Source organism: Neohortaea acidophila, assembly GCF_010093505.1.
Source record: "Neohortaea acidophila strain CBS 113389 unplaced genomic scaffold BDY17scaffold_9, whole genome shotgun sequence".
Taxonomy (NCBI): domain Eukaryota; kingdom Fungi; phylum Ascomycota; class Dothideomycetes; order Mycosphaerellales; family Teratosphaeriaceae; genus Neohortaea; species Neohortaea acidophila.
In genome coordinates, this window is record NW_022985518.1 from 552,689 (window position 1) to 580,626 (window position 27,938).

Here is a 27,938-nt window from a genome sequence, read left to right on the forward strand (position 1 = left end):
AGCTGCCGTTTTCAATCGTCTCCTCCGCCTTCCGGGGCGGACCCTGACTGACCAATAAACTTCCCTGTCGTGGGCGGGTAAGACCAGGACTTGAGGTATGGCACAGAGAATGAGGCGGTGGAGAGTGACATCCATGATGAAGCATCTGCTTGGACGATTGCTGTGATCGCATTCCCCTCCGACACCTCCCCATCACCTCCCCAAACCCTCCTTCCGTCGAAGCTGATGTCGAGCCCATCGAACCCGCGAGCTTCCTGCGCCAGACCTCACGTGTAAGAGCGGCCGGTGGTGCGAGGCCAGCGCATGCGCACCACCCCGTCACACTTCATGCCACCGATTCGAACGCAAGCCGAGTACGAACAAGCGGAACACCGCAGCAAGCTCGCCAACTCCTACCAAGCCCTGCTCAACGAGTTCTCCTCCGCCGACCTCCACACCGTCGGCAACTACTCGCTCAAGCGCCTCGTCGGCAAGGGCAGCTTCGGCAAGGTCTACCTCGCCTCGCACAACCTCACCAATGGCTCCAAGGTCGTGCTGAAGTCCACCAAGAAGGAGGATGGCAACCTGGCGCGCGAGATCCACCACCATCGCCAGTTCTTGCATCCCCACATCGCGCGCCTGTACGAGGTGATTGTGACGGAGCATAAGGTGTGGCTGGTGCTGGAGTACTGTCCTGGCGATGAGCTATACCACCATCTGCTGGAGCATGGGCGGATGGAGGAGAAGAAGGCGCAGAAGATCTTCACGCAGCTCGTCGGCGCCGTGAGCTATGTGCACAGCAAGTCGTGCGTCCATCGCGACTTGAAGCTCGAGAACATCCTGCTCGACAAGGGCGAGAATGTCAAGCTCGTCGACTTTGGCTTCACGCGCGAGTATGAAGGGAGCACGAGCTACTTGCAGACATGGTGCGGCACCGTCTGCTACGCCGCCCCCGAGATGCTACGTGGGGAGAAGTATGCTGGGGAGAAGGTGGACATGTGGAGTCTCGGCGTGATCCTGTATGCGCTTCTCTGCGGAGAACTGCCGTACGATGAAGACGATGAGACCGCGACCAAACGGCGAATCTTGCAGGAAGAGCCGAATTATCCCGACCACTTGACTGTCCCTGCGAAGGAGCTCATACAGAAACTACTGGCCAAACGACCGCTCTTACGTCCGACACTCGCGGATCTGCTCAAGAACCCCTGGCTTGCCGAACACGCCCCCGCGCAACAAGAGATACTCAAGATCCAACAGCCAGCGCCCTTCTCGACGCAGCTCGAAAAAGACACCCTGCAGCGAATGCGCAGCGCCGGGGTCGATATTGACATGGTCATCGAAAATGTCCTCTCCCAGCGCTGCGACTCCCTCGCTGGCTGGTGGGCGCTGCTCATCGAGAAGGAACAGCGAAAGGAAAAGCGACGAGAGCGCAAGCGCAAAGCGCGAGAGGCGGATGCCAAATCCATTCGTCGGCTCAGTGCTGCGAGTGGCCGATTACTGGCTCTTGGCGAGATTCGGGAAGGAGAGGAACGCGCGCTTGGGGGGTCGCCGAGAGGCCGCGGACGACGAGCGACTCGCCCAAATGGGAGTGAAGTGTATTCGACCGAGCTGCCGAAAGTGACGGAGAGGAAGACGCCCACCCCAGAGCCTGACGCTCGAGTGTCTCAGACGCGGAACGAGAGCAGGTCCACCAGCCGGCCCCCTCCCCCTCCCAAAGACTACTCCGCCGTGCCTCCTCGAAAGCCAGCACTCACATCTCGAGGGAGTGGGACTGTCGTCAAGAACGTGACCATCGATCCCAATCTCCTGAGCCCTCACTACGTCCCGCAGCCATCGCGGAAACGACTGAACGCCTTTCAACAGCCATTGCGAGAACCACTGGCGTGGGTAAAGCACTGGTTCAAGGACGGCGCCCAGAAGCGTGGAAAGTCGACGAATGAAGGAGTGAACAAGAACGATTTGCCGGCAGCTCATCCGGGGTCGAATGCGCAGCAGGATGGGAAGACCACCGAAGCGATACGGGATCTCCGACGCACATCTACAGCACCCATCGACATGCAGCAACACCGCAAAGAGGGTATCGCCGCGCGACCCGAGCTACAGACACGATCGACTCTCCCCGCCCGACCACGAGTCAGCACAGCCAGCTCGCACGACAGTCGCACCAGCGCGCAGCGCAAACGCTCCAGTCTCAGCCCCCACACCCTCACACCCCACTCCTCCATCCGCCGCCCCTCCGCCGGCCTGCGAGGCCGCAAATCCACCTCCTCCTCCGTCAGCTCCATCCGCAGCACCTTCCACACCCAACATCAACACACGCACTCCAAAGCCTCCAGCACCTCCAGCAACTCCGTCGCCTCCCCTTCCGGCGTCTCCTCCGCCTCAGGCTCCCGACTAGCACGCTCCCCTCACTCTTCGGTCAAAGTCCTACCCACCACCCCCAACGCTTCCAGCTCCTTGCCCTCTGGCGTCCGCGTCTCTCGCCGTCCCCCGCCTTCCAGTCTCGGCACTCTACCCACTTTTGCAGAAGGCCGACACGCTTTCCAGAGCGGTGGCGGCCTTACACTCCCGCCCGGCTCGCCCGCACTTCCCGTCTTCGCGCGAAGGAAGCGCTCCGTATTCAAAGGACCAACAACGACAAGCGGAAGCGCCGGATCACCTAGCATGTCTCGCTCCAAGAACGCCTCGTCGACCAGCGCGCGGCGCAAAAGCGGCGAGCCCACACTCGAAGGCGTGGAAGAGGACGACGAAGAAGAAGAAGACGTCGAGGAGGATGACGAGGTGGATGAGGGGGAGGTTTTTGGTGGTACCGGCGAACTGGCGACGCCGGACGAGCTGGCGACTGATACGGAGCCCATCAGTCCTATGTCGCCTTTGGCTGGGGAGCATGAGGGGTCGGGAATGCCGCTTACGGCCGAGGCGCTGGCGCAGATGCAGGCTGAGGAGGAGAAGAGGAAGGGGGAGCATGATGGGTTGTAGAAATCTGGGGGATTCCTCCCTTTGACTGCTTTTTGGCGTGGTGTTTTCTCATAGCATACGAGAACGTTTTTCCGTTCATACATCTAAATATACACAACTGATTGAGAGCCAGTATCTGTGTCGTTCACATTTCCATTCGCAGGACATGCGTTTATGCCAGACAGCAGCGAAGACTATCGGAGAGACTGTCACGTGTAGTCTCCGGGGTGTGCATCCAGTGCTTTCTCCGACGAGACAGGACGGAAATAGATAGAGCGATAATGCAACGTGGCCGTTGAAGCAGCGTAGCCAACAACAACTTGGTCACATGGACAGGTTTGCTGTCTTGACCAGACGTGATTGGACTCACTCTCATCCGCTGGCGGGCATGGGGCATGCCTTGCTTCACGGGCGGACGCAGCGAATGGAAGCTTCCACGCCTGGACGGGTCCCAGCCACGCGGACGCCTCGTGCCACCACTCCCGTCTGTGCTCTCCCGAGCTAGCGGAGAGAGGTTGTGTCCGTCGTACTCGGTGTCCGTCGCCGTCGTTACGGCTTGGCGATGATGAACGGTATACATCGGGCCAGTCATCCTTATCATGCCGAGCCGAGTAGGACGAGGCACTTTGATCGGAGCGGGCTTCTTGGAGACGAGGACTCGCCGCGTGGATGACGCTCTTCCGTCCCCATCGTTACACCAAGTGGATAGCAGCGCTGTGTTCGGCCGAGACATGGGGGATCAGCCAATGTCGCACCGACGTTGTGGCCGACAAGGGCTGGTGACACCATCTCAATGCGGACATTCTCAATGTCATCGATGGCGCGATGGCGGCCGCTCACCGGTTCTTCTGTGCCTCGTCGATCTCACACGCTCGGCAGCATCGGCTGGCTCATGCGGTGCGATTCGAGCGGCGTAGAAGCAAGCCCTTGCGCCATGGGTGGTACTCTGGGGTGGTGGCTGTCAATGGGAGCGATGCTTTTGCGATGCTCTTGCGATGTTCGATAGGTGTCATCAGCGCAAAACTCGGCGGATCGAAGGTGTTCCAATATTGAGCCATCAGCTGCACCATGAGTGCCAGCTCAGAGAGAGGCGCGAGATGATGGTGAGCGGTGCAGACGTTCATGTTCCACGACGTTGCGCAAGTCATCTCTCCATACACTCAACTTCCTTATCGGGGCGGCTTGAACCCTTCCCTCGGCTTCTCCGGCCGAACAGCCAATAGCGGCGCGCAAACCAACCCAACCACGTCAAACTCTAAAACCCGCCAACGTCTGGAATCAATCTCGCGGGGATAACGTCTTTGCCCTCCGCTCTCCCACGCCTCCCTCCTCAACCACCCCATCGGCATGACCATGAGCGACAGCAACGCGTGCACCAACGACTCCCACTGCTCACCCTCCACGTCTGCTCTCTAGTCGCGAGGGCGACGCTGCCTCTTAGCCCGCGATGGACGACGCGAGCTTGGTGCTGGGCAAAGCCGAGTACTCGCCCTCGAACTACGGCTCTGGCGACCTGGGCGACTACGACTCCGACTTTCGCTCCCCTCGCACCCTCGCTCGTCGCTTCTTCAGCAGCTTTCTCCGCGATCCCAACGCCCACGCCACTCCCAAGGGCGTGGTCAGCGCGGACGGCCGGACGTACGATGTCGAGACTGCCGTGCAGAACACGGCCACTTCGCCCCTCTCCCGACATCTCAAAGGCCGGCATCTTCAGATGATCGCCATCGGTGGTTCCATTGGCACTGGTTTGTTCGTCAGCTCGGGCGAGTCCTTCGCCGCCGGCGGCCCGGCCTCGGTGCTCATCAGCTTCGTGCTCACCGGGATGATGCTGTACTGTACTGTGCATGCGCTGGGCGAGATGGCCGTCTTGTTCCCCGTTGCCGGCTCGTTCTCCGCTTATTCCACTCGCTTCCTCGACCCCGCGTGGGGGTTTGCTATGGGTTGGAAGTAAGTATCATCCTTGCTGTCGTCTGGGCCGCTTCGCTGACTTACCCAGCTACGCTCTCCAATGGCTTGTCGTCTTGCCGCTGGAAGTAGTGTCGGCAACTCTGACAATCAACTACTGGTCGGACCAGAAAATCAACAATGACGCCTGGGTGGCCATCTTTCTGTTCCTCATTATCGGCATCAACCTGTTCGGCGTCCGAGGATACGGCGAGGCAGAATTCATCTTCTCCATCGTCAAAGTTACCGCCATCATCGGCTACATCGTGCTTGGAGTCATCATCGATTGTGGCGGCGGGACCGACGGCAGTTACATCGGGGGCAAGTTATGGCACCACCCCGGCGCCTTCAATCACGGCTTCAAGGGCTTGTGTAGCGTCTTTGTCAACGCCGCGTTTGCTTTTGGAGGAACCGAGCTGGTCGGGTTGGCGGCCGCGGAGACTGCCAATCCCCGCAAATCCCTCCCGACGGCCGTCAAGCAGGTCTTCTGGCGCATCACCCTCTTCTACGTCGTCTCGCTGACTCTTGTCGGCCTTCTCGTCCCTTACACCGACAAGCGACTCCTCGGCGGCAACGGCCCACAGCCCAGCAAGGCATCCCCATTCGTCATCTCCATCCGAGACGCCGGCATTGCCGGCCTCCCTTCGGTGTTCAACGCAGTCATCCTGGTCGCCGTCCTCTCCGTCGGCAACTCCGCCGTCTACGGTAGTTCGCGCACCCTCGCTGCCTTGGCAGAGCAGAATCAAGCGCCCAAGATTCTCGCATACATCGACAGAAGAGGCCGTCCAATCGTCGCCATTGGAATCGCATCCGTCCTCGGTTTCCTGGCCTTCTTTGCGGGTTCAAATCTATGGGAGTCAGCGTTCAATTGGCTCCTCGCCCTCTCCGGTCTCTCGTCAGTCTTCACTTGGGGCAGCATCTGCCTTGCTCATATCCGCTTCCGACGCGGCTGGAAGAAGCAAGGACACACGCTCGACGAACTCGCCTTTCGCAGCCAGCCAGGCATCATCGGGTCCTGGGTCGGCTTCATCTTCAACTGCCTTGTCCTCGTTGCGGAGTTCTGGACGTCCGCGTTCCCCGTCGGTTATGGTGAAATCACTGGTGATAATCGCGCCGAGTATTTCTTCGGAATTTATCTCGCCGCGCCGATTGTTATTGTCATGTACTTGGGGTGGAAGATTTACTATCGCACCCCGTTTATCCGAACGTGAGTATCCATCCATCTCCGCAAGGCGGCGCAATCCGCTCTATGGAAGAGGAATGTACGGCTAACATTTTTGCCCCTGACAGCCACAACATGGACCTCCACACCGGCATGCGCGATCTCAATATCCAAGACCTGATTATTGAAGAGAGGGCGGAGCGGGCGGCGTGGCCATTGTGGAGGAGAGTATACAAGTTCTTCTGCTAATGGCTTTGCTGCGGGCGTTTTTATCCTTTGCTTGCGGCGGTGTGACGATTAACGAGACGATTTCTCCAAAGGGCGTTGCTTGCCCATTTCATTTCGGTCCGTGGTTGACTCGAAATATCCTTTCAATAGCATGCATTATAGATGTAACATCTACTGCATCTCGTCATGCACATCATCGTGAGATTTCCTCGTCATCCCACCGCTTCCAAAGCGCCTCCAATCGCACACTCGCCTCCTTACTCACACACATCCCCGCATCTACCTCCTTCACATCCCCGCCGCCGCCGGCCAACGCCAGCGCAGCAAGCCCCAAACAGCTATGATACAAATCGGGCAAATCGCCAGGGAACTTCCCGAATCCACCTAGCACCGGGTGCTGCGTCTTGTCCAGCAGATATCTGCTCATCGCTTGCTGATTGTACAGCGCGGGCTGTCCGAGGATGTGCAGCGACGCCCCGACCCACCAGGCGTAGCAGGTGTCTGCCGTTTTGTTCGGGCGGCCGTTCATGCCTGCTGCGCCATCTGTGTGCAGGTCGAAGGGGGTGATGATGGATTTGTCGGGGCTTTGGTGGAGCGTTAGTGGTGGTGGCTCTGTTGCGCTCTGTGAGGGTGGCACTGGCTGGGAGTTTTTGATGCGGTGCGCGCCGATGAACTCGGAGTCTTGGGTTGCGTCTGGGTCGAGGAGGTCGGTTTGGCGGTGCGCGAGCCATCGGATTACTTCTTGTGGGTTCGAGGGGGCTCGGCGCGTGTCGGTAGGTTTGGTGGAGGAGGTGGGGAGTCGGTTCATGAAACGGAGAGCTCCTAATGAGCAGAACGTGTAGCCTGCGTGTGGCTCATGTAGGCTTTGGTCTGCGATGCCTCCGTCGTAGGACTTGAGTAGATGTTAGTGGGGATGGATCAATGATGAAGAACATGTACCCACCTCGGCATTTCGAATACACTCGACGAGAGCATCAACATTGATGTCCTCGACTTGGTCACCATCTACCATGAGCCGCCCTTCTTTCCGACTCCCACGAAGCATCCATCGCACCCCAGTCGCGCAATACCCGAACCTCGGATCCCGTCCTCCAGCAAGCTGACCGTCCACATGCGTCTCGCCGAAAGACCCGTCTTCCCGCTGCATCCGTCTCAACCAGCGCAGCGTGTCTTTCCGCCTGACACGGCCAAAATCATCTCCGAGGATGAGAAGCGATGCAAGAGCAAAATACGTCGCAGGCACATTCGCGGGATCCCATTTCGCATTCGACTCGTTCGCTCGCTCCCCCAAGTCAGTCCCAGGCCACATTCGAAAGCCGCCTCGCGGGTGCTGACACCGGTAGATCCAGTTGGCGTAGTCGCGTCGTTCTTCCGTCGAGCAGGTGGTGGTCAGTACACCGAGAAGATCCAGGGCGCTGAGCATGAGGAAAGCGAGATACATGCGGTTGCTGTCGTTGCTGGTGTATTGGTGGGGCAAGAAGGTTTTGATGCATCGTGTCCAGTATTTGATGTGGCGCGTCTAGATTGGGGAACACTCAGTCGTTGGGCTTGTGTTGGAGGGGAAGGAGGTCTGCGACAGACCTTGTCAAGGCATGGCTCCATTATGTTGGCTGCTTCGATTGGAGCCATCTGGTCGTGAACTAGAAAGAGCTATGTGCTCACTGGTTGTGACGCGTCTGCATGTGCTGCTTCACTCTCGCATTTACTGACTACACGACTTGAACAACATCTGGCTTGGAGATGCTTATGAAGGCCTGAGGTGTCAAACCACCAATATGGACGCAGAATAGAGTTTCTCCCGCGCCGAACTTTCTCTGCGAAGGCAGCAGCGCGTGGCGCCTTCGACTCGACCCCTGCTATCGATAAGGGAGGCAAAAAGCCGAAGCGCGTGCAGCTGCTCCGTCACTCACCTCCCTCCCGCATCTCTTTCGTTTCTTTCCACCTTCATCCCTCCTGGATGGAGTCATGCCCGACAAGATGTCGGAACGCCGCCAGCACACCGTCGTCAGTGTGTACTCCACAAAGGTCCTCTCCTACAATGAGTCTTCTATCCTCGTAGAAGCCGGCTCGTTCGATCCCATGCGATGCTTCCTCGGCCGCAGCGAAGACGACCACGATTCCGACGATGAACCTCCCGCGAAAAAGCGCAAGACGGACAACGTCAAAGCTCCTGTGAGAGCTGCGGTGGTGGACGAGTCAAAGCAGATTCCCATGTCGCGACTCATCGTCGACCTACACTTCCCTGACACACTTTACGACTCTCCTGTCCAACCCGAAGCCGTCGCAAGAGATGTTGAGTTTGAAGACGCGCATACCATCACTGTGATACCGTGTGGTCTCGTCGATCTCTTTGATCGAGGTCATCGACTCAAGTTCGCGAGTCCGAGGAAGAAGGGTCCGGTGCTGACCGTTGACGTTTCCCGTCTGCCTGACGAGATGGTTCAATTATTGACCCCTTTCGCCCGCTCGAACCACTCCTGGGGATGGAACGATGCGTTTGTTCATCGTTGTACACTCACGCGATCGCGCGGTCAGCTTTACACCGTAGTACGCTTCGAACTGGCGATGCTGTGGAATTCCGGCGTCTCTGCGTTCTCGGGCGGAGTGAGCGCAAACCCAGCCACGGTCAATCTCAGCTATCGGTCACTCAATCGAGCGTTTCCAGATCACAGACGAGATGAGGCGGACGACACTCAACCGTGGACACCACACGACTTCTACAACAGTGTGCACGTGCCAGCAAGAGACGTGGATGTGAAAGAGCATTTCCAAGACGTGCTTGATACTGAGCTATATCCCTTTCAGAAACGCGCTGTTCACTGGATGTTGGAGCGAGAGGGGGTGCAGCTCTCCGACGGTCAGATTCGGAAGATACCCAACGTGCAGAATCGGCGGGATGTGAAATTCTTCCACACAAGCGAGGATCTCAATGGAAACACATGCTACGTCAGTAATCTGCAAGGCATCGCGCAACGAGACCCACCTTCAGAAGAAGACAAACCACTTTTGGGCGGACTGTTGGCAGAAGAGATGGGCCTGGGCAAGACGGTGGAATTGCTGGCCCTCGTACGCTCTCATCCCCAGGTCGGAGTTGCGCGTGATCGAGTATTCGATGCAGCTTCAAACACGCATGTCACACCTTCCAAGGCCACGCTAATCATCACTCCCCCGACGATCCTACAGCAATGGCTCTCTGAACTCGCCAAACACGCGCCCGCTCTGAAGGTCCTCGTGTATGAAGGCATCACAGCCAAATCGTCAAAAGACCAGACCCAACTATTTGCCGACCTGACGACGAATTACGACGTCGTATTGACGACCTACAACACTTTGGGGCGAGAAATCTACTTCGCTGAGGATCCGCCCGAACGTAACATGCGCCACAAGCCGAAGTTTGAGCGCAAGAAGAGCCCTTTGGTGCAGATCCAGTGGTGGCGCATCTGCCTTGACGAAGCTCAAATGGTCGAGTCTGGAGTCACGGCCGCCGCTCGAGTTGCCCGCGTGCTGCCACGCGTGAACAGCTGGGCCGTCTCCGGCACACCGCTAAGGAAGGATGTCTCGGACCTCCACGGCCTATTGATCTTCCTACGCTTCAAGCCCCTATGCGACGACGCAAAGCTCTGGCGGCGTCTCATTGCCGATGGGAGACACCTGTTCCGGGACATCTTCAAAAGCATTGCGTTGAGGCACACCAAAGCTCAGATTAGAGAGGATCTCAACCTTCCACCGCAGAAACGTGTCGTCATCACCGTGCCATTCACTGCAATCGAGCAACAGCACTATGGAAGTCTCTTCAAAGAGATGTGCCAGGCGGTGGGTGTGGGCGAAGACGGCTCGCCGACGAGCGATCAGTGGGACCCGGAGGATCCGGCCACAGTGGAGGCGATGCGCACGTTTTTGGTTCGTCTGCGGCAGACATGCCTTCATCCGGGTGTCGGCGGCAAAAATCGCAAGGCTCTCGGCAAAGGCACTGGTCCGTTGAGAACGGTCGATGAGGTGTTGGAAGTCATGATTGACAACAACGAGACCAGCATTCGCACCGGCGAGCGTACACTTTTGGCCACACAACTGCTGCGAGGACATATTTATGCTTACGCGGGGGATGACCCGCATAGGTATGACAAGGCTCTCCCTATATATCTCGACGCTGTGTCGTCGAGTGAGGTGTCGGTGAAGGAATGTCGAGATCGTCTTGTGGCCCTGAAAGCGAGCCAGCATTCGGGGGACTTCATTCCTCTGGATGGAAAGGTCGAAATGGACGAGACGGACGACGAAGATTCAAGCTCGGAATCGGCACCGATCATTGGTCGAGAGAGGAACAATCTGCGTACCTCACTCCAAATGCAGCATGCCTGCACATTCTTCGCCGCTACCGCATACTTCTTGATCAAATCCGACGAGAGCCTGACTCCCCCGGATTCGGATCGTTTCAAGGAGCTGGAAGAGAAAGAAATGAGTCTATACGAGCGGGCCAAGCTCGTGCGAAGGGAGATCTTGAAGGCGAGTGCACGAAGGGCGGAGAGTGTAATGAGCACGATTCGTGACATGCAGGCCAAGGACGAATTGACAAAGATCCCCAAGATCAAAGATCTGGAGAGTCTCGGTGGGATCGAAAGCCGACGCATCGTCGAGAAGAGCGATTTGCTTTTCGATGGAATTCGGGCACTGGTGCAAGTCATTGTCGGCTGGCGGAGTAAGATGGCCGAGTTCCTGTTGAAACCCTTAGTGGACAACGAGGATGCCGATGAAACCACGGGTGAGGAGTATGAGGACTCCACCAAGCAGCAAGATGAGCTGTATGCGTACTTTGACGCCTGCAAATTCATCCAAGCCGACCTCAACACCGTCATCAGCGGTGAGGCGGCACCTCTCATCGATCACGAGGCCCAGATGCTCCGAAGGCATGCGAAGAGTTGACTGGACGAGAAAGTGATTGACGAGATGAAAGTCGCGGTACACGCTCCTGAACTCACGCTGGAGCTGTTGACGGTTCGCAACAAGCTTCGCGATGATTATAAAGACATCGGATCCATCCGTGGTCTTATACAGGAGACGCGTGGTCTGGAGACTTCGCTGCATGGACATGAATCTGGGGCGCGAGCTGTAGAGCGCGTGCTGGTCCGGAAACATCTCTCCGCTCTGCAGTCGGTCTTCACCACCTATACCAAGACCCTTGAAGCTCTGGAGAAGGAGATCGACCTCTTCCGCTCCACGCAGAATCGACGGCTGGAGTTTTATAGACAGCTGCAAGAGCTTTCCGATGCTGTGAAACCGTACAAGGAAGAGCTCGACGAGCATCTGGACGCAGAAGCCATGCAGGCTGCGACGCACAAGGAAATGGATCAAAAGAAGAACTTGTCAAAAAGCAAGAGCCACCGGCGATATCTTCTTTCCCTCCGAGACAAGACCGAGCCCGAGATCTGCATCATCTGCGTGACCAAGTTCGAGAATGGCGTTCTGACCACTTGCGGACACCAGTTCTGCAAGGAATGCATTCAGCAGTGGTGGAGCTCGCACCAGAATTGTCCCAAGTGCAGGACTCGCCTTAAGTCGGCGGACTTCTACAACGTGACGTACAAACCTCAGCTCCTCCGCGCACAGGAAGAGGTGCTGTCCAACTCCACCTCTCCGGACACCTCGGCCTCCCCCTCTTCCAGTTCCCAAAACGCCAACGCGTCCGCATCGATTTATGCGGACGTTGACACTCATCTTCTCCAGGAGATTCAATCGACCGACCTTCCCGCCCACTATGGGACGAAAATCGACACTCTCGGCCGCCAACTGCACTGGCTTCGTTCCCACGACCCCGGCGCAAAGACCATCGTCTTCTCCCAGTTCCGCGAATTCCTCGACATCTTGGGCACAGCTCTGCGCGACTTCAAGATTGGCTATGCTCGCCTCGGTCGTCCAGGCGCGGTGGAGAAGTTCAAGCATGATCCCAGTATTGATTGCCTGCTGCTCGACGCCAAGACGGATTCTTCTGGCCTGACGCTCGTCAACGCCACGCACGTGATCATTTGCGAACCCCTTGTGCAGACTGCCGTGGAGCTACAAGCTATTGCGCGCGTGCATCGTATTGGCCAGACGCGCCCCACGACCGTCTGGATGTACCTCACTCAAGACAGCGTCGAGGAATCTATTTACGAACTCTCGGTCACCAGACGCCTGGCGCACGTGCAGTCTCGCCAACAAAAGACAAAGCAGGCGCAGAAGTCGCGATCCTCTACTCCAGCGCCTCAGCTGAGCGTGCAGCAGAGGGAGAATGCGATTGAGGTGGCGAATTCGGAGGAGCTGCAGAGCCAGCCGATCTCCAAGTTGTTGGTCCCGGGCAAGGGCGGGGGTGAGATTGTGGGGAATGGGGATCTCTGGCAGTGTCTTTTTGGCAAGGCGAAGAAGGTGCCGGAGAAGGGGATGGGCCAGGGTGGGGATGCGATGGAGGATGTCCGGCCTGGGCAGGTCTTCCAGGGGAGTGAAGAATGGATGGAAGAGTGAGGCAAAGTTTATGGATATGCCGTTCAAAGAAACAGTACAAACTGCGCTTTGTTGGAGATTTCTGCCGCAGTCCATAGCAATCAGCAATGGTACATCTACGAAGCCATGCGATCAACGCCAGACCAAACTCAATGCCTTCCATCAGTTCTTCTTCATTGTTTCCGCACTAATGACTCAATGTACTCCTCCGCTTCGCCCGCCTCCTCTTCAACGTCTTCCGCCCATTCCGCGTCTTGACCCTCGACAAGAAACCATGCCGCCTTTTCCGTACGCGATGTGACGGGTTGAATGTATCTCTGATTGCGCCTCGCGCTTGGATCGATTGTGGCTGCTGGAAGGGTTGGAAGGCGGAGCTTGGAGTGTCGGGGTGAAGGGGCTTTGTGGAGCCTTGGGGCGGTGTGAGGAGTTTTGGTCGGGTGAGGGAGCGGGAGACGAGGGATAGTGGTCTGTGATGGGTGGTTTGTTAGTACTTTTGCGACTCTGGGTGTGGTGGTGGTGGGTTTTTACCTTTGCTGCTGGTTCGCGAGGCGTTGTAGTGGTGGTGTTTGGCGGGTGGAGAGGAGTGATGTGCGTGTTGACGGCGCAAAAGCCCTGCTGAGGCATCGGAGACACAGCATCTTTGCGCCGTTCGGAGAGATGGACAGAGGTGATGTTGGATGGGTAAAAGTGTGTGAGCGGGAGACGACGAGCGGAAGTGTTGCTGCGGAGTTTCCTCTTTGGGACGCAAGGAGGTCCAAGCTTCGAAGCGAGTTTCCATTGCGTGTCATGAAAGTGTATGCTGCAACAGCACTCCTTCCATCCCATCCGTATCGCCATTCTCAACCCAGGACGGCCGGCCAATCTCAGGCCACCATCCATCATGGATCTCCTCCACCGCCTGGCCGCCTTCCTCGACACCCCCTCGATCCCCTGGAAGCGATTGATCCTCACCTTCGCCATCGGCGAGTTCGCCCTCGAATCCTACCTCAGCTGGCGCCAATACCGCGTCCTCTGCCGCACCATTCCCCCGCCGCAGCTCAAACGTGAGATCGACCAAAAGACCTACGATAAGTCGCAAGCGTACGGGCGCGCCAAAGCAAAGTTCGGCTTCGTATCGGGCGTCTTTTCCCAGATCAAGAACTACTTTGTCATCACGCGTAACGTATACCCCTGGCTGTGGCGCGTGACGGGCACCTGGCTGCTGCAGGCGTGGTGGCCCAAGGCACTGCAGGGCGAGATCACGCATAGCTTGGTCTTTGCCTTTACGTATGGCTTCGCGGAGACGCTGCTCGGCTTGCCGTTCTCCTACTACCACACTTTCGTGCTCGAGGAGAAGTTTGGGTTCAACAAGCAGACGCTGGGGCTGTGGGTGACGGATCTGCTGAAGTCGCAGGCGCTCAGTCTCGGGTTTGGAATCCCGCTTGGCTCGGCGTTCTTGTGGATTATTCAGAAGACGGGCGACCGCTTCTTCTTCTACCTCTGGGCGTTCACGCTCGCCGTCCAATTGGCCGCCATCACCATCTACCCCATCCTCATCGTGCCGCTCTTCAACAAGCTCACGCCTCTCGAAGCCGGACCGCTCAAAGACCGCGTGGAGGCTTTGGCTCAACGTCTCAAGTTCCCGCTCGCGGAGTTGCAGGTGATCGACGGCAGCAAGCGCAGCGCGCACTCGAACGCCTACTTCACCGGCCTGCCGTGGAAGAAGAAGATCGTCATCTACGACACGCTGATTGAGAAGAGCGAGGTGGAGGAGGTGGAGGCGGTGCTGGCGCACGAGCTGGGCCACTGGAAGAAGGGCCACACCACCAAGCTGCTCGGCATTAGCAGCTTCCATCTGCTGTATGTGTTTGTGTTGTTCAGCGTGTTCATCAACAACAAGTCGTTGTACGAGGCGTTTGGCTTCTACAAGGAGAAGCCGATCATCATTGGCTTCATCCTGTTCAACGAAGTGCTGTCGCCGACGGACAGTATTGTCAAGCTGCTTATGAACATCCTGACGCGGAGTATGGAGTTTGAGGCTGGTGAGTTGTTCCATTTCTGATGTTTTCATTCCATTTGAATGTACTGACGATGCTCGTAGATGCCTTCTCCCACTCCCTCGGCTACTCCGAATCCCTCGCCCGCGCATTGATCAAACTGCAGATCCAGAATCTGAGCTCGATGGATGCCGACTATCTCTACTCCAGCTACCACTACTCGCATCCCATCCTGACCGAGCGATTGAAGGCGGTAGGGTGGAAGGGCGACACCACGGTTGGGACCGGCGTTGCGAATGGCGGAGTGAAGGCGAAGGACGAACTTTGAGGGCTGACGACTATTCGTTCTTCGGGTAAGCATTGCGTTGCATAGCGTTGGTGTCGGTGTCAACGTCGCTTTCGCTTTTCAGGGCTGAAAGCAGGAGGGCATAGCTCATCAGGTCGGACTGGGTGACCACTTCGCACATGCGTTCACCCGTGCTCTTCTCCAGACTCTTCAACCTCGTCCTCACTCTCCGTCTCGCTCTCCCCACTGTCATCCTTCACTTCCACCTCTGGTATCCGTCCATTCTGCTTCGTAGCTGGCGCACCTTCTCGCTCGCCCACCTCGCCCTCCCACGGCCGTTGCTCCCGCTCATACTCCTCTTGAGCCTGCCAGTCCGACGCATGCATCGGCGTGTTCGCAAACGACTCCAATTCCAGCACCTGCTGCCCCTCCGCATCCTCCTCCGCCCCCGCCAGCGGCAAGGCAGCATTAGAAGACGTCTCCGCCCACTGCTCGATCTCGCTGCGCTTTCGCTTGGTACCCTTCCCCGACGCGCGTGAAAGCAGTGCGTCGAGACGCGAGTCGTCGCCGGCGGGCAATTCAGCTTCTGCGTCGTCCGCTTGTGCGAGTTCCGCGTTGGCTTCTTCCACATCTTCAATGGGGAGACTTTCGCCTTTCAGCCCCGCTTCGATGCGGCGCAGGATGGAAATTGCGGGCCCGCCGGTTGGACCTGATTCGGCGGAGAAAGTGATTCCGCGGCGCGAGAGAGTGCAGTCTGGGTGGAGGTATGGTTGGCGCTCGCTCTTGCGGAGGAAGGCTGAGACGCTTTCGAGGGCTCTTGATGGGGTTATGGAGGATTCGAGGTGGGGGTGGTGGAATGTTGGGGGGAGGGAGGTTTTGGAGGGCATGGCGGGTCGGGCGGCCATGTTGGATTGGATGGTGTCGGCCAACAGGCCGTGTGAAGTGACGTGGTGTAATAAGATATGGAAGGCAGAAGATGGACGGGAGCGCAGTCAAATTTCTGGATAGAGTTTGGCAGGGTTGTGGTGTGCCTCAGGCACTCATCACCCCAAGTCGCGCATGTGCAACGAATCGGAGAATAGAAGGAGCCAATGAGCTCTCGAAGAGGGGCTGGCTGACTAAAGAATGGTGGGGGTTTCAGCCTATCACGCGTCGCGGGTGTGGGAAGATCGAGGGTGATGCGCGCTTATTCAGGCACCTTGCCTTGATCGCAGCGCTTCCGGCGGCCGCCAGGCCACGCGAAACTCCTCCAGTCCTCTAGACACGGCATGCATCGGGCGGTTGGAAGTGGGAGCCGGCGCATGTGCTGTCCTGTGCTTCCTGGCCCGCCCTTCTCGCGCAAGCTGATGTAGCTTTCCTTCCTCCTCCTCCGTTCCGCACCCGCATCACGGCCGTAGAGACAGCGCAGCTCCCATCCAGCTCATCCGAAGTCGGCAGGCCCCAGAGCGCCTCTCTAGCATGACCATGGCAAGCTCCAAGCACGACAACGAGCTCTGGCTCAACGATACCGCAGAAACTTCCCATGACGAACCTCCACAACCCCTTCGCATCGTCAAGCAACCCGCCTCTTCCAGCGCCAACTCTCTCCCGACCCAGCAGTGGGCACAGTACCAGGCGCCCTCCAGCTCAACAACACACTATGGACCGCCGACCTCTCCGCCTCCCACCGGCGGTCTACCAAATCCCAGAAGAGCACCAGCCTTGAGTAGTAGAAGCGGCACCCCGGCGGAGGAACGTGGCGGGGGAGGAAGAAGTATGGCTTCCTCGGACGCCTCCTCGGGTGCGGGCAGTGGATCGGGTGGTGTGGCGACTCGGCCGCCGAGGGCCAGGTTTGAGGCCAACGATCCCAACCGCCCTACTGGCCAGTGGTCACCTTCCAATCCTGCTGGCACGATTGGCGCATTGGCGCAACGCCGCGGAGCCCCGGCCAAGAACGTTCATACTGCCGATGCTCCTGTTCCACCAGACTCCCCGGGCGGGCCCGAGCCTCCTTATAAGAGCGAGGATGAGCACGCGGACGAGGCGGATGAGAGCGCAGGAGAGGACGAGGAAGGCACCCTCTTCCAGATTAGTCCGAGAAACTCCATACGCTCGGAGGGGTCGGAAGCCTCCCAGCAGTACTATCCCCCTCCGCTGGGAGCTGCTCCACCTCAGACAAGCGCGGCCGGTTTGAGCCTTCCCGACCCCGCAGGCGTGAACAGATTGAACAGCACCGCCTCTATATCGACCACCAAAGGCAACAGAGGATCTCCTCCGCCGCCCGAGACGCCGGCGACCGATACTATGCCCACAAATGGCTTGACTGGCATTGAGGCAAGATACGCCGCCTCGCAAGCACAGAGCGCGGCGGCTGCAGCAAGGCAGGCGCAGTATTCCTCCCCGCCCCCTCAACAGCAAGCAGCAGGAGCGGAAAGTGGACGATGGAGTCCCACTGAACGTCCGGGCACTTCTCCACATGGCCCTCCAGTCATGTTTCAGGGCAACGAAGAAGTCCAGTCGCGCGGGTCGGACGTACCGAGCCAGCAGCAGCGAAGCCGGCAAGGGTCTGGACAAAGCAGAACCCAAACTGGCGCACCATTGGAGGGCGAGGTGAATCGCTTGAATCTTCATGAAGAGCCACCTCCTGCATATGAGCCTCCACCGGCTGGAACTCCCAACTCGCAGTACCCGAACGAAAAGGGAAGATACGCGAATACGCCGCAGGCTACTGGCTCAGGAGCGTCTGCATCGGCGAGGAAGCCACCTACAGCTGATCCCAACGTTTCGCAGCACCCGGCGTTCGCGAATGACACGAATCAGCCACAGCCGCAGCGGAATCGACAGGGCTCGTCATCTCCGCAGCAACAGAACGGAGGCCTGCCGCCGGGAATGTCGCCGATCCTTGTCGCTCACGCCAATCAGGTGGCTATTCAGCAACCACAACCGCAGCAACCTGTCTCGCCCCCTCCCCTGCCAGAAGGTTGGATTGCACACCTCGACAACAACTCCGGTCAATACTATTACATTCACCTACCAACCCAGTCCACTCAGTGGGAGTTTCCCAAAGGACCTACTCCGCTTAGCCTTTCGGAGCCGATGAGCCCGACAGGCACATATGTTGGCCAGCCCTTCTCCCCCGTGGGCTCGGTCTTCAAACAGCCGCTATCACCCGGCTTTCCGGTCAACCAGCAAGCGAATGCAGGCACCTACGATCGCCTCTCCATGGCTGCCATTGCTTCGCCGACAGTCGCCGGCTTTACTGGACCGCCACCGCCGACCGCAGGCGTAGACATGTTCAAAGTCGCTCCCACCAACGGTGTCTACTTTGGCCCATATCTCCGCTACACGAATCTCGATCTCGAGAGAGGGCTGTGGTTGGGCAGTATCATGCTCATCACCGATGCCCAGCAGCCGCCAACGATTCACATCCATCAGAGCGTAGATCTGAGCCCCAGCCCACGGCAGTTGAAGGCCCACCCGATCCACTCCCACCAGCGATGGGTGTTCTACCGATACGATGTCGACCTGAAGATGGACGAGCAAGGACCGGCGAAATGGACCTATGCCATCACTTCGCATCTCGGTTGCACGCGGTATGAATTCCTCGTCGCTGGGCGGTACGAGACTAGCTGGCGCTTTGTGGCACACTCGGGTAACGATTTTGCGTTGAACGTTAACGCCAACGAGCGGAGCCGGCTCGGTGGCATTCCCCTCATGTGGAAGGATGTGCTGCTCAAACACCAGGAATGCGGCGGCTTCCACGCCCAGATCGGTCTTGGCGGACAGATCTACGCCGATCGACTGTGGAAAGACATCCCCGCGTTGAAGCAATGGACGCAGACGAGTGGAAAGGAAAACCGGAAGAATGCCCCCTGGTCACCGAAGATGGACGAGGACGTTGTGCACGCCTTCTTTCACTACTACACGAGCCACTTCGACCAGCCGGCGGTGCGGGAGGCGTTTGCGCAGATTCCGCAGATCTGCTGTCTCGACGACCACGACATCTTCGACGGCTGGGGCAGCTATCCGGAGTACATGCAGCAGAGCCACATTTTCCGCAATATCGGCCGTATCGGGATTGATATGTTCTTACTCTTTCAGCACCACACTACCCACGAGATCCTTCGCAATGTGTCCAACGATGTCGATCTCTTCACCATCACGGGGCAAGGATGGCATTTCATCAAGTTTTTGGGCCCCGCTGTGGTGGTGGTTGGGCCTGACACGCGGTCGGAGAGGACGACGACTCAGGTCCTTGCAGGCCCGTCGTATCAGGGCTTGTTTCCGAAAGTCGCCGTGCTGCCGCCAAGCGTACAACATTGCATCTGGCTCTTACCCGTGCCCATCATCTATCCCAGACTAGAGGGCGTGGAGCAAGTTGCGAACACCGTTGCCACAGGCAAGAAGTTCGTCACTGGTGGCTTTAACATGGCTGGCAAGGTGGTTGGCGGTCTGGCAGGCGTGGTGGGAGCGAAGGGGATGGTGAACTCCGGTTTTGACGGCGTTAAGAAGGCCGTGGGGAAGTCGGGCTTGATGCAGGGAGTGCTGAGTCCTTTTGGCGAGATTGACATGCTGGATGAATTGAGGGATCTGTGGACGCATGAGTCAAAGGTATATCTCTCTTCGACCACCCTACCTTTAATCTTCCCCGCTAACACACATCACACAGGATCTCGAGCGCACCTACCTCATCCGCACGCTGCAAGGCATCGCGCACAACAAGTCCATGCGCATGACCTTCCTCAGCGGCAGCGTGAATGTGTGCGGCGCCGGCCTCGTGCACGACCCGTCAAAGCTCAGCGACCACAAAACGATGTATCAGCTCATCACCGCGAGCATCGTCAACGCGCCCACGCCGGGCTACGTGCTGAAGCTGCTGCACAACAACAAGCCGCTGTACATTCCGCAGAACGGGCATCGCAGCACGCCCTCCGTCCCGACCGACACCAAAGAGGACATGATGGAGATTTTCGCCGCGGATGTCGATGGGCGCCCGCGGGATTTGCGCCGTCTGATGGGCAGGAGGAATTATCTGGCTTGCGTGATTTATGATCCGGTCACGGTGGGCAATTCCGGCTTTCCATCTGGTGGGCCGCAGGAGTCTGGCAAGCTGAGTCTCGCGGCGGACTTTATGGTGCAGAATGAGGGGGCGTTTGGGCAGCCGATGAAGTATGGACCGGTGGTGGTGCCGTGCTTGGAGTATGGACGATGATGGAACCAGCGGCAAGGCATGGGGTGTTGAAATCATTGCGAGCATTTGATTGATTGATTGCAAGCAAGCAAGCGTTGTCCCTTCTATGAAGTAAGCGTAGCCATGACCCTGATATTAGGTATTCCCTTTCATCCCAAGCGCACTCATCATCTAGTTCCCATTGACCAGCTGGGTCCTCTCCAATTCCGCGGCCTCTACCCTCCACTGCTCAATCACGCTCGATGTGGCGCTGTGCCCGCCGCAGACGACAATGACCACCTTCTCGTCGGGATGCACCGGCCGGCCGAGGGCCTGTTTCAGCCTGCCGTCGTAGCAGAGGGAGAGGGTGACGCCGCACGCCAACTCCACCAACATCCTTTCGGTGTCGAGGAAGCGGCAGCACGCCATGGCGGCCTCCGCATCGGTGTAGACGGCGTGGCGCAACCGGCCTTGCGCCTGGTACTTGCTGGCCAGCTCGAATGTCCGCTCCGCCACCCTGCGCGCGCCCAGGGTGACGGCACTGGATGTGATGTTCGGCAGCGTGATCAGCTCGCCCGCCTCGAGGCTCTGCGCCAGCGAGTCGGCGCCCAGCGTCTCCACCGCGAGAACCTGCGTGTCATCCCATTGTCCACCCAGCCTGTCGAGGCCCTGCACAATGCCGCACATCAAGCCACCACCGCCAACGGAGCACGCAATCATCTCCGGCGCGCTCTCGCCCAGCTCGCTGAACTGCACGCGCAGCTCGTCCATCAGCGTGCTATGCCCATCCCAGATGTCCTGATGGTCAAACGGCGGCACGTAAACGCACTCGGCCCCCGCCGCCTCAGCAAGCGGCATCATGACCTCGCGCAGATGTGCGTCGGCCTCTCGCAAGCCCGCGCCGAACTGCACGACTTCCGCCGCGCCGGCGATGCGGATCTTCTCCACCATGAAGGGCTTGGTGGTGTCGGGGACGACGACGCTGCACGGGCGGCCGAGGAAGTTTGCGGCGTGGACGGCGGCGAGCGCGGCGTTGCCGCCGGACGTGGAGAAGAAGTGGACGTTATGGGGGTTCTGGGCGCGGCGCATGGCGGTGCAGAGCAGGTTGCCGATGCCGCGGGATTTGAAGCTGCCGCTGGGTTGCAGGTTCTCGAGTTTGAGGAAGATTCTGCTTCTACGGTTTAGTGATCTGGTTGTTCTCGCTGCAGGTTGGAGGAGGCAGGATGGGCGGGAAGTGGTATTCTTACCATCCTGCTGCTTTGGAGAGGGTGTCGGATTCGACGAGGGGCGTCTGGCGCCAGGGCTTCTTGTCCTTGACGGCCATGTTGCTTATATTGTGTGAAGAGTGGAGATTGACGGGAATGGGAGATGTGCAGAGGACAAGCACAGAGAAGAGACGCTGGAGGAGTACTGAATGGAGGAGGAGAAAAACAGAGGGAAGCGGACAACAAAACTTCCTCACCGTCTCGTCAGATATTTATGGGGAGTCCCATGGCGTGTTGCGCGGCACGGGGTTTATCTTGACTCCATGTGGGTAAAAAAATCGGGCAAGGCGAACGGCATGCTGGGCCGTGGGCAGGGCCTGGTCGCTGGAGAGAGTGGAAGGATGAGGTGTTGGCGGCATATGGGCGAAAAGCGGGCGGGTGAACCGCCGCTACCCGGGACAACGTGACCCGAAGCGGCGATGTTTTACGTTCTCATTACCCTATAACTTGCGCGAAACTTCGCCCACACGCCTCGCCTCGTCCGGGGACCCCAATCAGCCTGCTCTCGTCGGGCTTTGTTTGCGTTGAGAAGGCGCATGCGGACGCGGTTTCGCGTGCAAAACATTGCCGTTGCCGTGCGTTCCCGCCGTCACATGAGCTGCACGCGGAGGGGAAGCGTATGTCGCCACGGATTGTCCTTCCGACTTGGTGTCTTCGTAATCTCGTTATCTCTCTACCGCATGCATAGTTGCCAAGGCTGGGAGTCACTCTGCATACGCCCTTGGCTCCGCAAAGCATCCGATTGCCAACTGGCCAATGTCGGGTGACCCTTTTATCAGCGAAGTAGAACTGCTTGATACCGCCTGACTTCGCTTCCAAATCGTGCTGCCAGTCAGCTGCCGGCTTCCACTCTCGCTCGTGGACCACGAAACAAGCGAGCAACAATGCTGGGCAGTAGTCTTCTGCTCTCCTCCGTACCCGCTGATCGCTCCTCCTAAGGCCCTTTCAACACGTATTGCTCGAGAAAGTCGTTGACGTGTTGGAAGTATCCGCGCTCGCCGACAGTGTTGTTGTGGTCGCCGTTCGGGAGCTCCTTCCACACCAACCCTTTCGCTTTGCTCAATCGGAAGAGTTCCTTCATGTGTGATGGTCTGTATACCTCAGCGTCAACGAATAATCTATGCCCACGTATGACGACAGACTTACGGCACAATCTCATCTTTGAGTCCGCTCAGGAACAAAATGGGAATATCGGTGATCTGCGGAATGGTCTCCTCACTTTTCCAGTATTCGTGACAAAGCGGCGTCAGGATCTTCGCCGCCGGCATGACCTTGGGAATCATCTTGGCGATGCTGAGGAATGTGTTTTCCAGAATCAATCCCTTGATGTCGCCAGTCCCCTTGTTCTTCGCCACCAAGTCGATGCTGACCGCGCCGCCGAGACTCTGCCCGTAGATGACAATATTGTTGCTTTTGAGGTCGTCGCGTTGCCGGATGTAGTCCAGGCCCGTCTGAGCATCGATCTTGAGGCCTTTCTCGTTTGGGTCGCCGGTGGAAAGGCCATACCCTCGGTATTCGAGCATCAAAGTGGTACATTGGAGGTCGTTTGCGAGCACGCGAGCGATGGGCAGACGGTGGCCAATGTTGCCTGCATTGCCGTGAAAGGTCAGAATGGTGATGGGCCGGGCTTGTGACTTGTTGGGTGGCCGGACGAGAAACGCGCTCAATGTTTCTCCATCCGGCGTGGGAATTGATAACTCCTCATAGTCCTCGATACCGAATTGAGAGGGCTTTGGGACGTCTTTCCGCGCTCCTGGGGGGATGTTTCGAGGGTAGATGAGTTCGCTGGACTTGGGGTGAATACTTGTTCGAGATGACGATTGATGGATATAGATGGCTTACTTTTGCCAATAGTACAAGGCACCGCCAGTCAGACTGGCCAGACCGCCCCCGAAGTAGAAGGGCCACTTGACCCACGCCCACCAAGACGCCATTTGCAGATTCCTGGTATACAGCTGCTGAGGCCTAGCACATATCGCTCGTTCTCTCACAAACGACGCAGGACGAAGTGGATAGCAAGTGGATATCCGTGCAGTCGGGGAGATCCTCGTTCGAATCATGCAACCGACTGCGGCAAATCTTACAATAGCTCGGGCTGTGATGCAGTCGGTGCAAGGCAGTCGGAGGTCGACATTCGCGCCAAGCTGAGGTGCTTACTCATCCCTCTCTTGTGGCGGAAAGTTTGGAGCTTAACGCGAATCACGAAGCAGCCTGGCGTTTGTTTGACGCAGCTCCCACACCTCGCCCACCCTCCGTCCTTCTCATCACCATCCTCTCCATCTCCAAACACAGCTTGAAGGCGCTTGGTAGATCGCTGCGCATTGTCTCGAAGGAGGAGGACATACTGCTCTGACGGCAAGCACACAACAACCACACAACATGGGGCCCACGGGGATGCTTGGGGAAGGTATGTCGCATGCGCAAAGGATAGGATGTCTGGGATGAGCCCCCTGCTGACTGACTGCTCCCAGATGGCATCCACGTCGACATGAATCACCTCAAATCCGGCGAAGTCAACCTGGGCACATCGATCATGGCGATTAACTTCCAAGACGGCGTGATACTGGGCGCGGACAGCAGAACAACGACGGGAGCATACATCGCAAATCGAGTGACGGACAAGCTCACACAGGTGCACGACACCATCTGGTGCTGTCGGTCGGGGTCGGCGGCGGACACGCAGGCGGTGGCGGACATTGTGCAGTACCACCTGGGCATGTACGGCATCACCAACGACGAGCCGCCCACCACGCAGACGGCGGCGGCCATCTTTCAAGAGCTGTGCTACGATAACAAGGACCAGCTGAGTGCGGGCATCATCATTGCAGGATGGGATCACCGGCACGGCGGGCAGGTGTACGCCATCCCGCTCGGAGGCTCGCTGCACAAACAAGCCTACTCGATTGGCGGGTCCGGGTCGACATACATCTACGGCTACTGCGATGCGAATTGGCGCGAGGGGATGACGGAGGCGGAGGGGATTGCGTTTGTCAAGGGCGCGCTGCAAGAGGCGATCAAGTGGGATGGCAGCTCGGGGGGCGTGATCCGGATGGTGGTGTTGACGGCCAAGGGCGCGGTCAGACATCTCTACCTGCCCGATCGCAACTACGAGGGCCCGGGGACGGACAAGCCATAGTGTGGAGTGTAGCGCAGCATGGCGCGAAGGGTGGAGGGAGACAGCGAGGCATATCTGTACCTTATCACACCTTACCCCATCTCTCATGTCGTGGAGTGCAATCAGCGTCGGGAGAGGTACCGAGTGGCACGGCTGTAGAACCAATCACTAGCCCGTACCGCTCTTCTCGCGCTTACGACATTCGCTCATCACGATCCACATCTACCTTGATAACTTTCGAGCTGTTGAGGCAAGAGCGAGGCAGCGGCGAGGATGAAAAGGCAACCAGCAGAAAAAGCGGTTGCAACATCCAACCTCTTCCAACACTCACGTCCATATGCAGGCGGTGGTCTGCCGTGACATCACGAAACCCTTGCTTCCCCGGCGGATCCCAGCCAAAGCCACTTGATTAGCTGCGCGGTAGTTTTAAGCAACAAATTTATCCCGCCGGATTGCCCTCTTCCGTCCTCATTTCCAGCGCTTTTGCCCTCCCTCAACACCCTCCACCACCTCCTCTTGGATTCCTCCTCTCCTCCCTCAGCAATCCGGACATCTCGGCGGGACCGTCTCATTTACTTGACCGACGGTGCCTGTGTCAGTGTAGCTTTGAATGGAGGTACGTCGTCTGTGGTGTCACCGTCCAATTGTTGGGATCTGCTTGACGCGCTTGCCCGCTTCCCGCATCCTCCTCCTCCTCCACCACCACCACCACCTCTTTGACCGCCACCTCATCCATCACCCCACCCTTGCGCTCCTCTATACCGTCACCCACGCGACTGCAATGCCCACCAGATCTCGTGGTCTTGCCACATTCCCGCCGCGTGGTGTCACGCCACATGCGAAGAGCGCCTTGGGCTAATCTACTCTACTCCTCCTCCAGCCTCTACCTTACCCCTTCCTCCTCAATGCGCTGCCATGTCTGTGGTCATTGATGCAGTGAACTCCCTCTTCGCCCATTCTTCCGACCCCCGCCAGCACGCGTATGACGACGATCCCCGGCCACGGTGGAAAGCGCCCATGACCCATACCGCCCGACGAGCATCGAGCTCCTCCAACACCACCACCACCCAACAACAACAGCATGCCCGCCCGCAAATCGCCCCGCGCAGCATCTCCCAACCTTTACAAGACCCCGATCACCCCCAAGCCAGTCCGGCAGTAACAGACGCCCCCAGACATGCCCCGCCCCCGGAACCCGGTTTACCCCCTTCACAACCATCAGACACCGCCATGGCGTCGCCACAACGCCCCGCGCGGCAAGCGGCGCCCAAGAAGATCAAAGTGCGAGATCTGGAGCACATCCAGAGTTTTGCCACACAGGACATGGACGCCTTCTCCGAGCTCGGCAGCAGCAGTTGGTCGCGCTCGAGGGCGGATGGAGGCGAGAGTCCGCAGTATGAGATCAGCGAGATGAAGGTGGAGCATATCATCGAAATGGTCGCTGGCCTGTTGACCAAGATTACCACCACCAACGACCAACAGCATGAACACCTGCACCGCCAACCGCCCCATCTGGACGGCTCAACCCCGCTGAACCTTCAAACGAGCAGCGTCTTGGCCTTTCACGGCAAGAACGTGCCCAGCATCACCATCCTCAGCTACCTCAGCCGCATCAATAAATATTGTCCGACGAGCTACGAGGTCTTCCTGAGTTTGTTGGTCTACTTTGACCGCATGACGGAGAAAGTCAATGCGGGCCCCATGGAGAGCCTGCGCCAGGCGAACCGCGGCGCAATGGAGCACAATCGCAGCGCGCGCAGCTCCAGCGAGTCGCTCGCCTCCGATGCAATGGAAGGCGTGACGACATCCAGCCCGCCTCCGGACACCCAGACCATCACCCCTCCGCCCTCGGGCTACATGGAGAAAGGGGTGGAGGATGGACGGCCGGGGACTCCCCACAGCCGCAGTTTCGGCTCGGAATCACCCCCAAACCCACCCGAGCCGATGTCCATCGACCCATACAACCTCTCGCATTTCTTCGTCGTCGACAGCTTTAACATCCACCGCCTCGTCATCGCCGGCGTCACATGCGCCAGCAAATTCTTCTCCGACATCTTCTACACCAATTCCCGATATGCAAAGGTAATTCCCGTACTACTTCACGCCAATATCACAGAATCACACTGACTTAGATACCACCAGGTCGGCGGCCTCCCGCTACCGGAGCTCAACCATCTCGAACTGCAATTCCTGCTCCTCAACGACTTCCGCCTCTCGGTGCCCGTCGAGGAAATCGAAGCCTACGGCACAATGCTGGTGGAGTTTTACGCGCGTGAAGTCGTCGCGCAGCAGAAGGCGGCGCAGGCGCAGGCGATGCAAGCCCGCTCGCTCAGCGAGAGCTCCTCCGACAGCACCAATACCGTGCGCGCCGTGGCGTGATAGAACGCGCTCTCGGGACGATGCAATGATGCGAAGATCATGCAGCTCACATTACACTCATCGGCTGCTATCAGGCGGTCTCATATACCCACCCCGCGAATGACACGAATGGCGTTGGGAGTTTGATTCGAGGCGGCTTTTTGATTTTGTTTTCGCTACTTGCTCTTTCCGGGTATCGAGAATAGAATGGGAGGGGGGGCCAGGGGCTTCCAGTTGTTATGCATCGGCTTATTAGAGCTTCCTCGATAGACTTGCCCTTTTGCCCCCTCCTCCAGATTTCCTTTGTTTTTGGCCTCACATTCTGCTGATTTGTCGAGGAATGCTGCGCGCGGGACCTGCCTTTGTTCTTCCAGTCTGTTCTTGCAAGCGTTCGATGGTTTCTGCGTCTCTTCTTCATTTTCATTACTCACTTTGCTGTGCACGGGGGCTTCACAGAATAGGAGGTGGCTCGATGGGTACTTTTGCGAGATTGAAAGAGCGGATATAGAGGGTGAGGGCTTTAGGTGCGGCGTTGTAATCAAGGCTAGAATGGACAATGATGATTATGCTTTTTGCGGTGACCTTCTCCATCGTTCGGGAGATGCGCGGTATGTGCGATCTCTTCTTCTTCTTCACTCCCCCTTCAATGCTGTATGGGCTGGTGCGTTGACGAGTCGAGGTCTTCGAGTTCAGGGTCGAGGCGTACGCGTTGCCGACTTGCTGGATCGAGTATGCTCCACTGCCGACGGCGGATGCGGTGTTCTGGATGTGGTTGCGTACTCTGTCATTCGCTTGCACGGTTCCATCTCAGAGCGAGGTCGCGCGGCCTGCTGGCTTGGTCACGCGCGTTATCGGCTGCTTGGAAGGCTGGAGATACTCGAGAACCGACGACGCGGACTTGGGCGATAGTCGATGGCATTCGTGAAGTTCTGGTCTCGTGGATCAGTCCGTGTGTTCCATCTCAGATCCAGATCGCACAGCCTGCTGGCTTTGTCGCGCGCGTTGCCGGCTGTTTGGAAAGCTGGAGATACTCGAGAACCGACGACG

At 58.1% G+C, this 27,938-nt stretch overlaps 12 protein-coding genes across 12 annotated transcripts; 7 read left to right on the forward strand and 5 right to left on the reverse strand.

The window, feature by feature from the left end:
* Positions 1-77: 77 nt before the first annotated feature.
* On the forward strand, positions 78-3,065 carry BDY17DRAFT_302095 (uncharacterized protein). Its single transcript, XM_033734357.1, has one exon. It carries the CDS (start codon positions 304-306, stop codon positions 2,956-2,958), a length of 2,655 nt encoding a protein of 884 aa, XP_033587190.1. The 5' UTR covers positions 78-303; the 3' UTR covers positions 2,959-3,065.
* On the reverse strand, positions 3,066-4,068 carry BDY17DRAFT_302096 (uncharacterized protein). Its single transcript, XM_033734358.1, has one exon. It carries the CDS (start codon positions 3,668-3,670, stop codon positions 3,110-3,112), a length of 561 nt encoding a protein of 186 aa, XP_033587191.1. The 5' UTR covers positions 3,671-4,068; the 3' UTR covers positions 3,066-3,109.
* Positions 4,069-4,384: 316 nt separating this feature from the next.
* Positions 4,385-6,292, forward strand: BDY17DRAFT_254938 (amino acid permease-domain-containing protein; the record flags this gene model as incomplete). The annotated part of the gene is made up of 3 exons (XM_033731478.1): positions 4,385-4,884; positions 4,934-6,088; positions 6,172-6,292. 3 exons carry the CDS (start codon positions 4,385-4,387, stop codon positions 6,290-6,292), a joined length of 1,776 nt encoding a protein of 591 aa, XP_033587192.1.
* A 172-nt stretch (positions 6,293-6,464) lies between these two features.
* Positions 6,465-7,900, reverse strand: BDY17DRAFT_326507 (terpenoid cyclases/protein prenyltransferase alpha-alpha toroid; the record flags this gene model as incomplete). Its single annotated transcript, XM_033737524.1, has 3 exons — positions 6,465-7,163; positions 7,215-7,790; positions 7,853-7,900. The coding sequence occupies 3 exons, from the start codon at positions 7,898-7,900 to the stop codon at positions 6,465-6,467; spliced, it is 1,323 nt and encodes a 440-aa protein (XP_033587193.1).
* Positions 7,901-8,836: 936 nt separating this feature from the next.
* BDY17DRAFT_255663 (SNF2 family DNA-dependent ATPase domain-containing protein) lies at positions 8,837-12,763 on the forward strand (the record flags this gene model as incomplete). The annotated part of the gene is made up of 2 exons (XM_033731547.1): positions 8,837-11,183; positions 11,220-12,763. The coding sequence occupies 2 exons, from the start codon at positions 8,837-8,839 to the stop codon at positions 12,761-12,763; spliced, it is 3,891 nt and encodes a 1,296-aa protein (XP_033587194.1).
* An 859-nt stretch (positions 12,764-13,622) lies between these two features.
* BDY17DRAFT_318268 (peptidase family M48-domain-containing protein) lies at positions 13,623-15,046 on the forward strand (the record flags this gene model as incomplete). Its single annotated transcript, XM_033736174.1, has 2 exons — positions 13,623-14,763; positions 14,823-15,046. The coding sequence occupies 2 exons, from the start codon at positions 13,623-13,625 to the stop codon at positions 15,044-15,046; spliced, it is 1,365 nt and encodes a 454-aa protein (XP_033587195.1).
* A 143-nt stretch (positions 15,047-15,189) lies between these two features.
* Positions 15,190-15,909, reverse strand: BDY17DRAFT_326511 (uncharacterized protein; the record flags this gene model as incomplete). Its single annotated transcript, XM_033737525.1, has 1 exon — positions 15,190-15,909. The coding sequence occupies one exon, from the start codon at positions 15,907-15,909 to the stop codon at positions 15,190-15,192; it is 720 nt and encodes a 239-aa protein (XP_033587196.1).
* Positions 15,910-16,157: 248 nt separating this feature from the next.
* BDY17DRAFT_302103 (uncharacterized protein) lies at positions 16,158-20,240 on the forward strand. Its single transcript, XM_033734359.1, has 2 exons — positions 16,158-19,594; positions 19,653-20,240. Exons 1-2 carry the CDS (start codon positions 16,463-16,465, stop codon positions 20,193-20,195), a joined length of 3,675 nt encoding a protein of 1,224 aa, XP_033587197.1. The 5' UTR covers positions 16,158-16,462; the 3' UTR covers positions 20,196-20,240.
* On the reverse strand, positions 20,241-21,638 carry BDY17DRAFT_302106 (tryptophan synthase beta subunit-like PLP-dependent enzyme). The gene is made up of 2 exons (XM_033734360.1): positions 21,401-21,638; positions 20,241-21,324 (listed from the first exon to the last, which is right to left on the reverse strand). Exons 1-2 carry the CDS (start codon positions 21,475-21,477, stop codon positions 20,346-20,348), a joined length of 1,056 nt encoding a protein of 351 aa, XP_033587198.1. The 5' UTR covers positions 21,478-21,638; the 3' UTR covers positions 20,241-20,345.
* Positions 21,639-22,352: 714 nt separating this feature from the next.
* On the reverse strand, positions 22,353-23,352 carry BDY17DRAFT_326514 (alpha/beta hydrolase BEM46/Esterase/lipase/thioesterase; the record flags this gene model as incomplete). Its single annotated transcript, XM_033737526.1, has 3 exons — positions 22,353-22,509; positions 22,565-23,203; positions 23,261-23,352. The coding sequence occupies 3 exons, from the start codon at positions 23,350-23,352 to the stop codon at positions 22,353-22,355; spliced, it is 888 nt and encodes a 295-aa protein (XP_033587199.1).
* Positions 23,353-23,797: 445 nt separating this feature from the next.
* BDY17DRAFT_326515 (proteasome core particle subunit beta 1) lies at positions 23,798-24,554 on the forward strand (the record flags this gene model as incomplete). The annotated part of the gene is made up of 2 exons (XM_033737527.1): positions 23,798-23,825; positions 23,890-24,554. 2 exons carry the CDS (start codon positions 23,798-23,800, stop codon positions 24,552-24,554), a joined length of 693 nt encoding a protein of 230 aa, XP_033587200.1.
* Positions 24,555-25,967: 1,413 nt separating this feature from the next.
* BDY17DRAFT_255571 (cyclin-domain-containing protein) lies at positions 25,968-26,912 on the forward strand (the record flags this gene model as incomplete). The annotated part of the gene is made up of 2 exons (XM_033731539.1): positions 25,968-26,615; positions 26,676-26,912. 2 exons carry the CDS (start codon positions 25,968-25,970, stop codon positions 26,910-26,912), a joined length of 885 nt encoding a protein of 294 aa, XP_033587201.1.
* Positions 26,913-27,938: the final 1,026 nt, after the last annotated feature.

Coding starts and splice junctions, on each gene's coding strand:
- BDY17DRAFT_302095 (XM_033734357.1), top strand. CDS start 304: ATGCGCACCACCCCGTCACACTTCATGCCACCGATTCGAACGCAAGCC.
- BDY17DRAFT_302096 (XM_033734358.1), bottom strand. CDS start 3,670: ATGTCTCGGCCGAACACAGCGCTGCTATCCACTTGGTGTAACGATGGG.
- BDY17DRAFT_302103 (XM_033734359.1), top strand. CDS start 16,463: ATGACCATGGCAAGCTCCAAGCACGACAACGAGCTCTGGCTCAACGAT. Junction 19,595..19,652: donor TGTGGACGCATGAGTCAAAG/GTATATCTCTCT, acceptor CACATCACACAG/GATCTCGAGCGCACCTACCT.
- BDY17DRAFT_302106 (XM_033734360.1), bottom strand. CDS start 21,477: ATGGCCGTCAAGGACAAGAAGCCCTGGCGCCAGACGCCCCTCGTCGAA. Junction 21,325..21,400: donor CTCTCCAAAGCAGCAGGATG/GTAAGAATACCA, acceptor AAACCGTAGAAG/CAGAATCTTCCTCAAACTCG.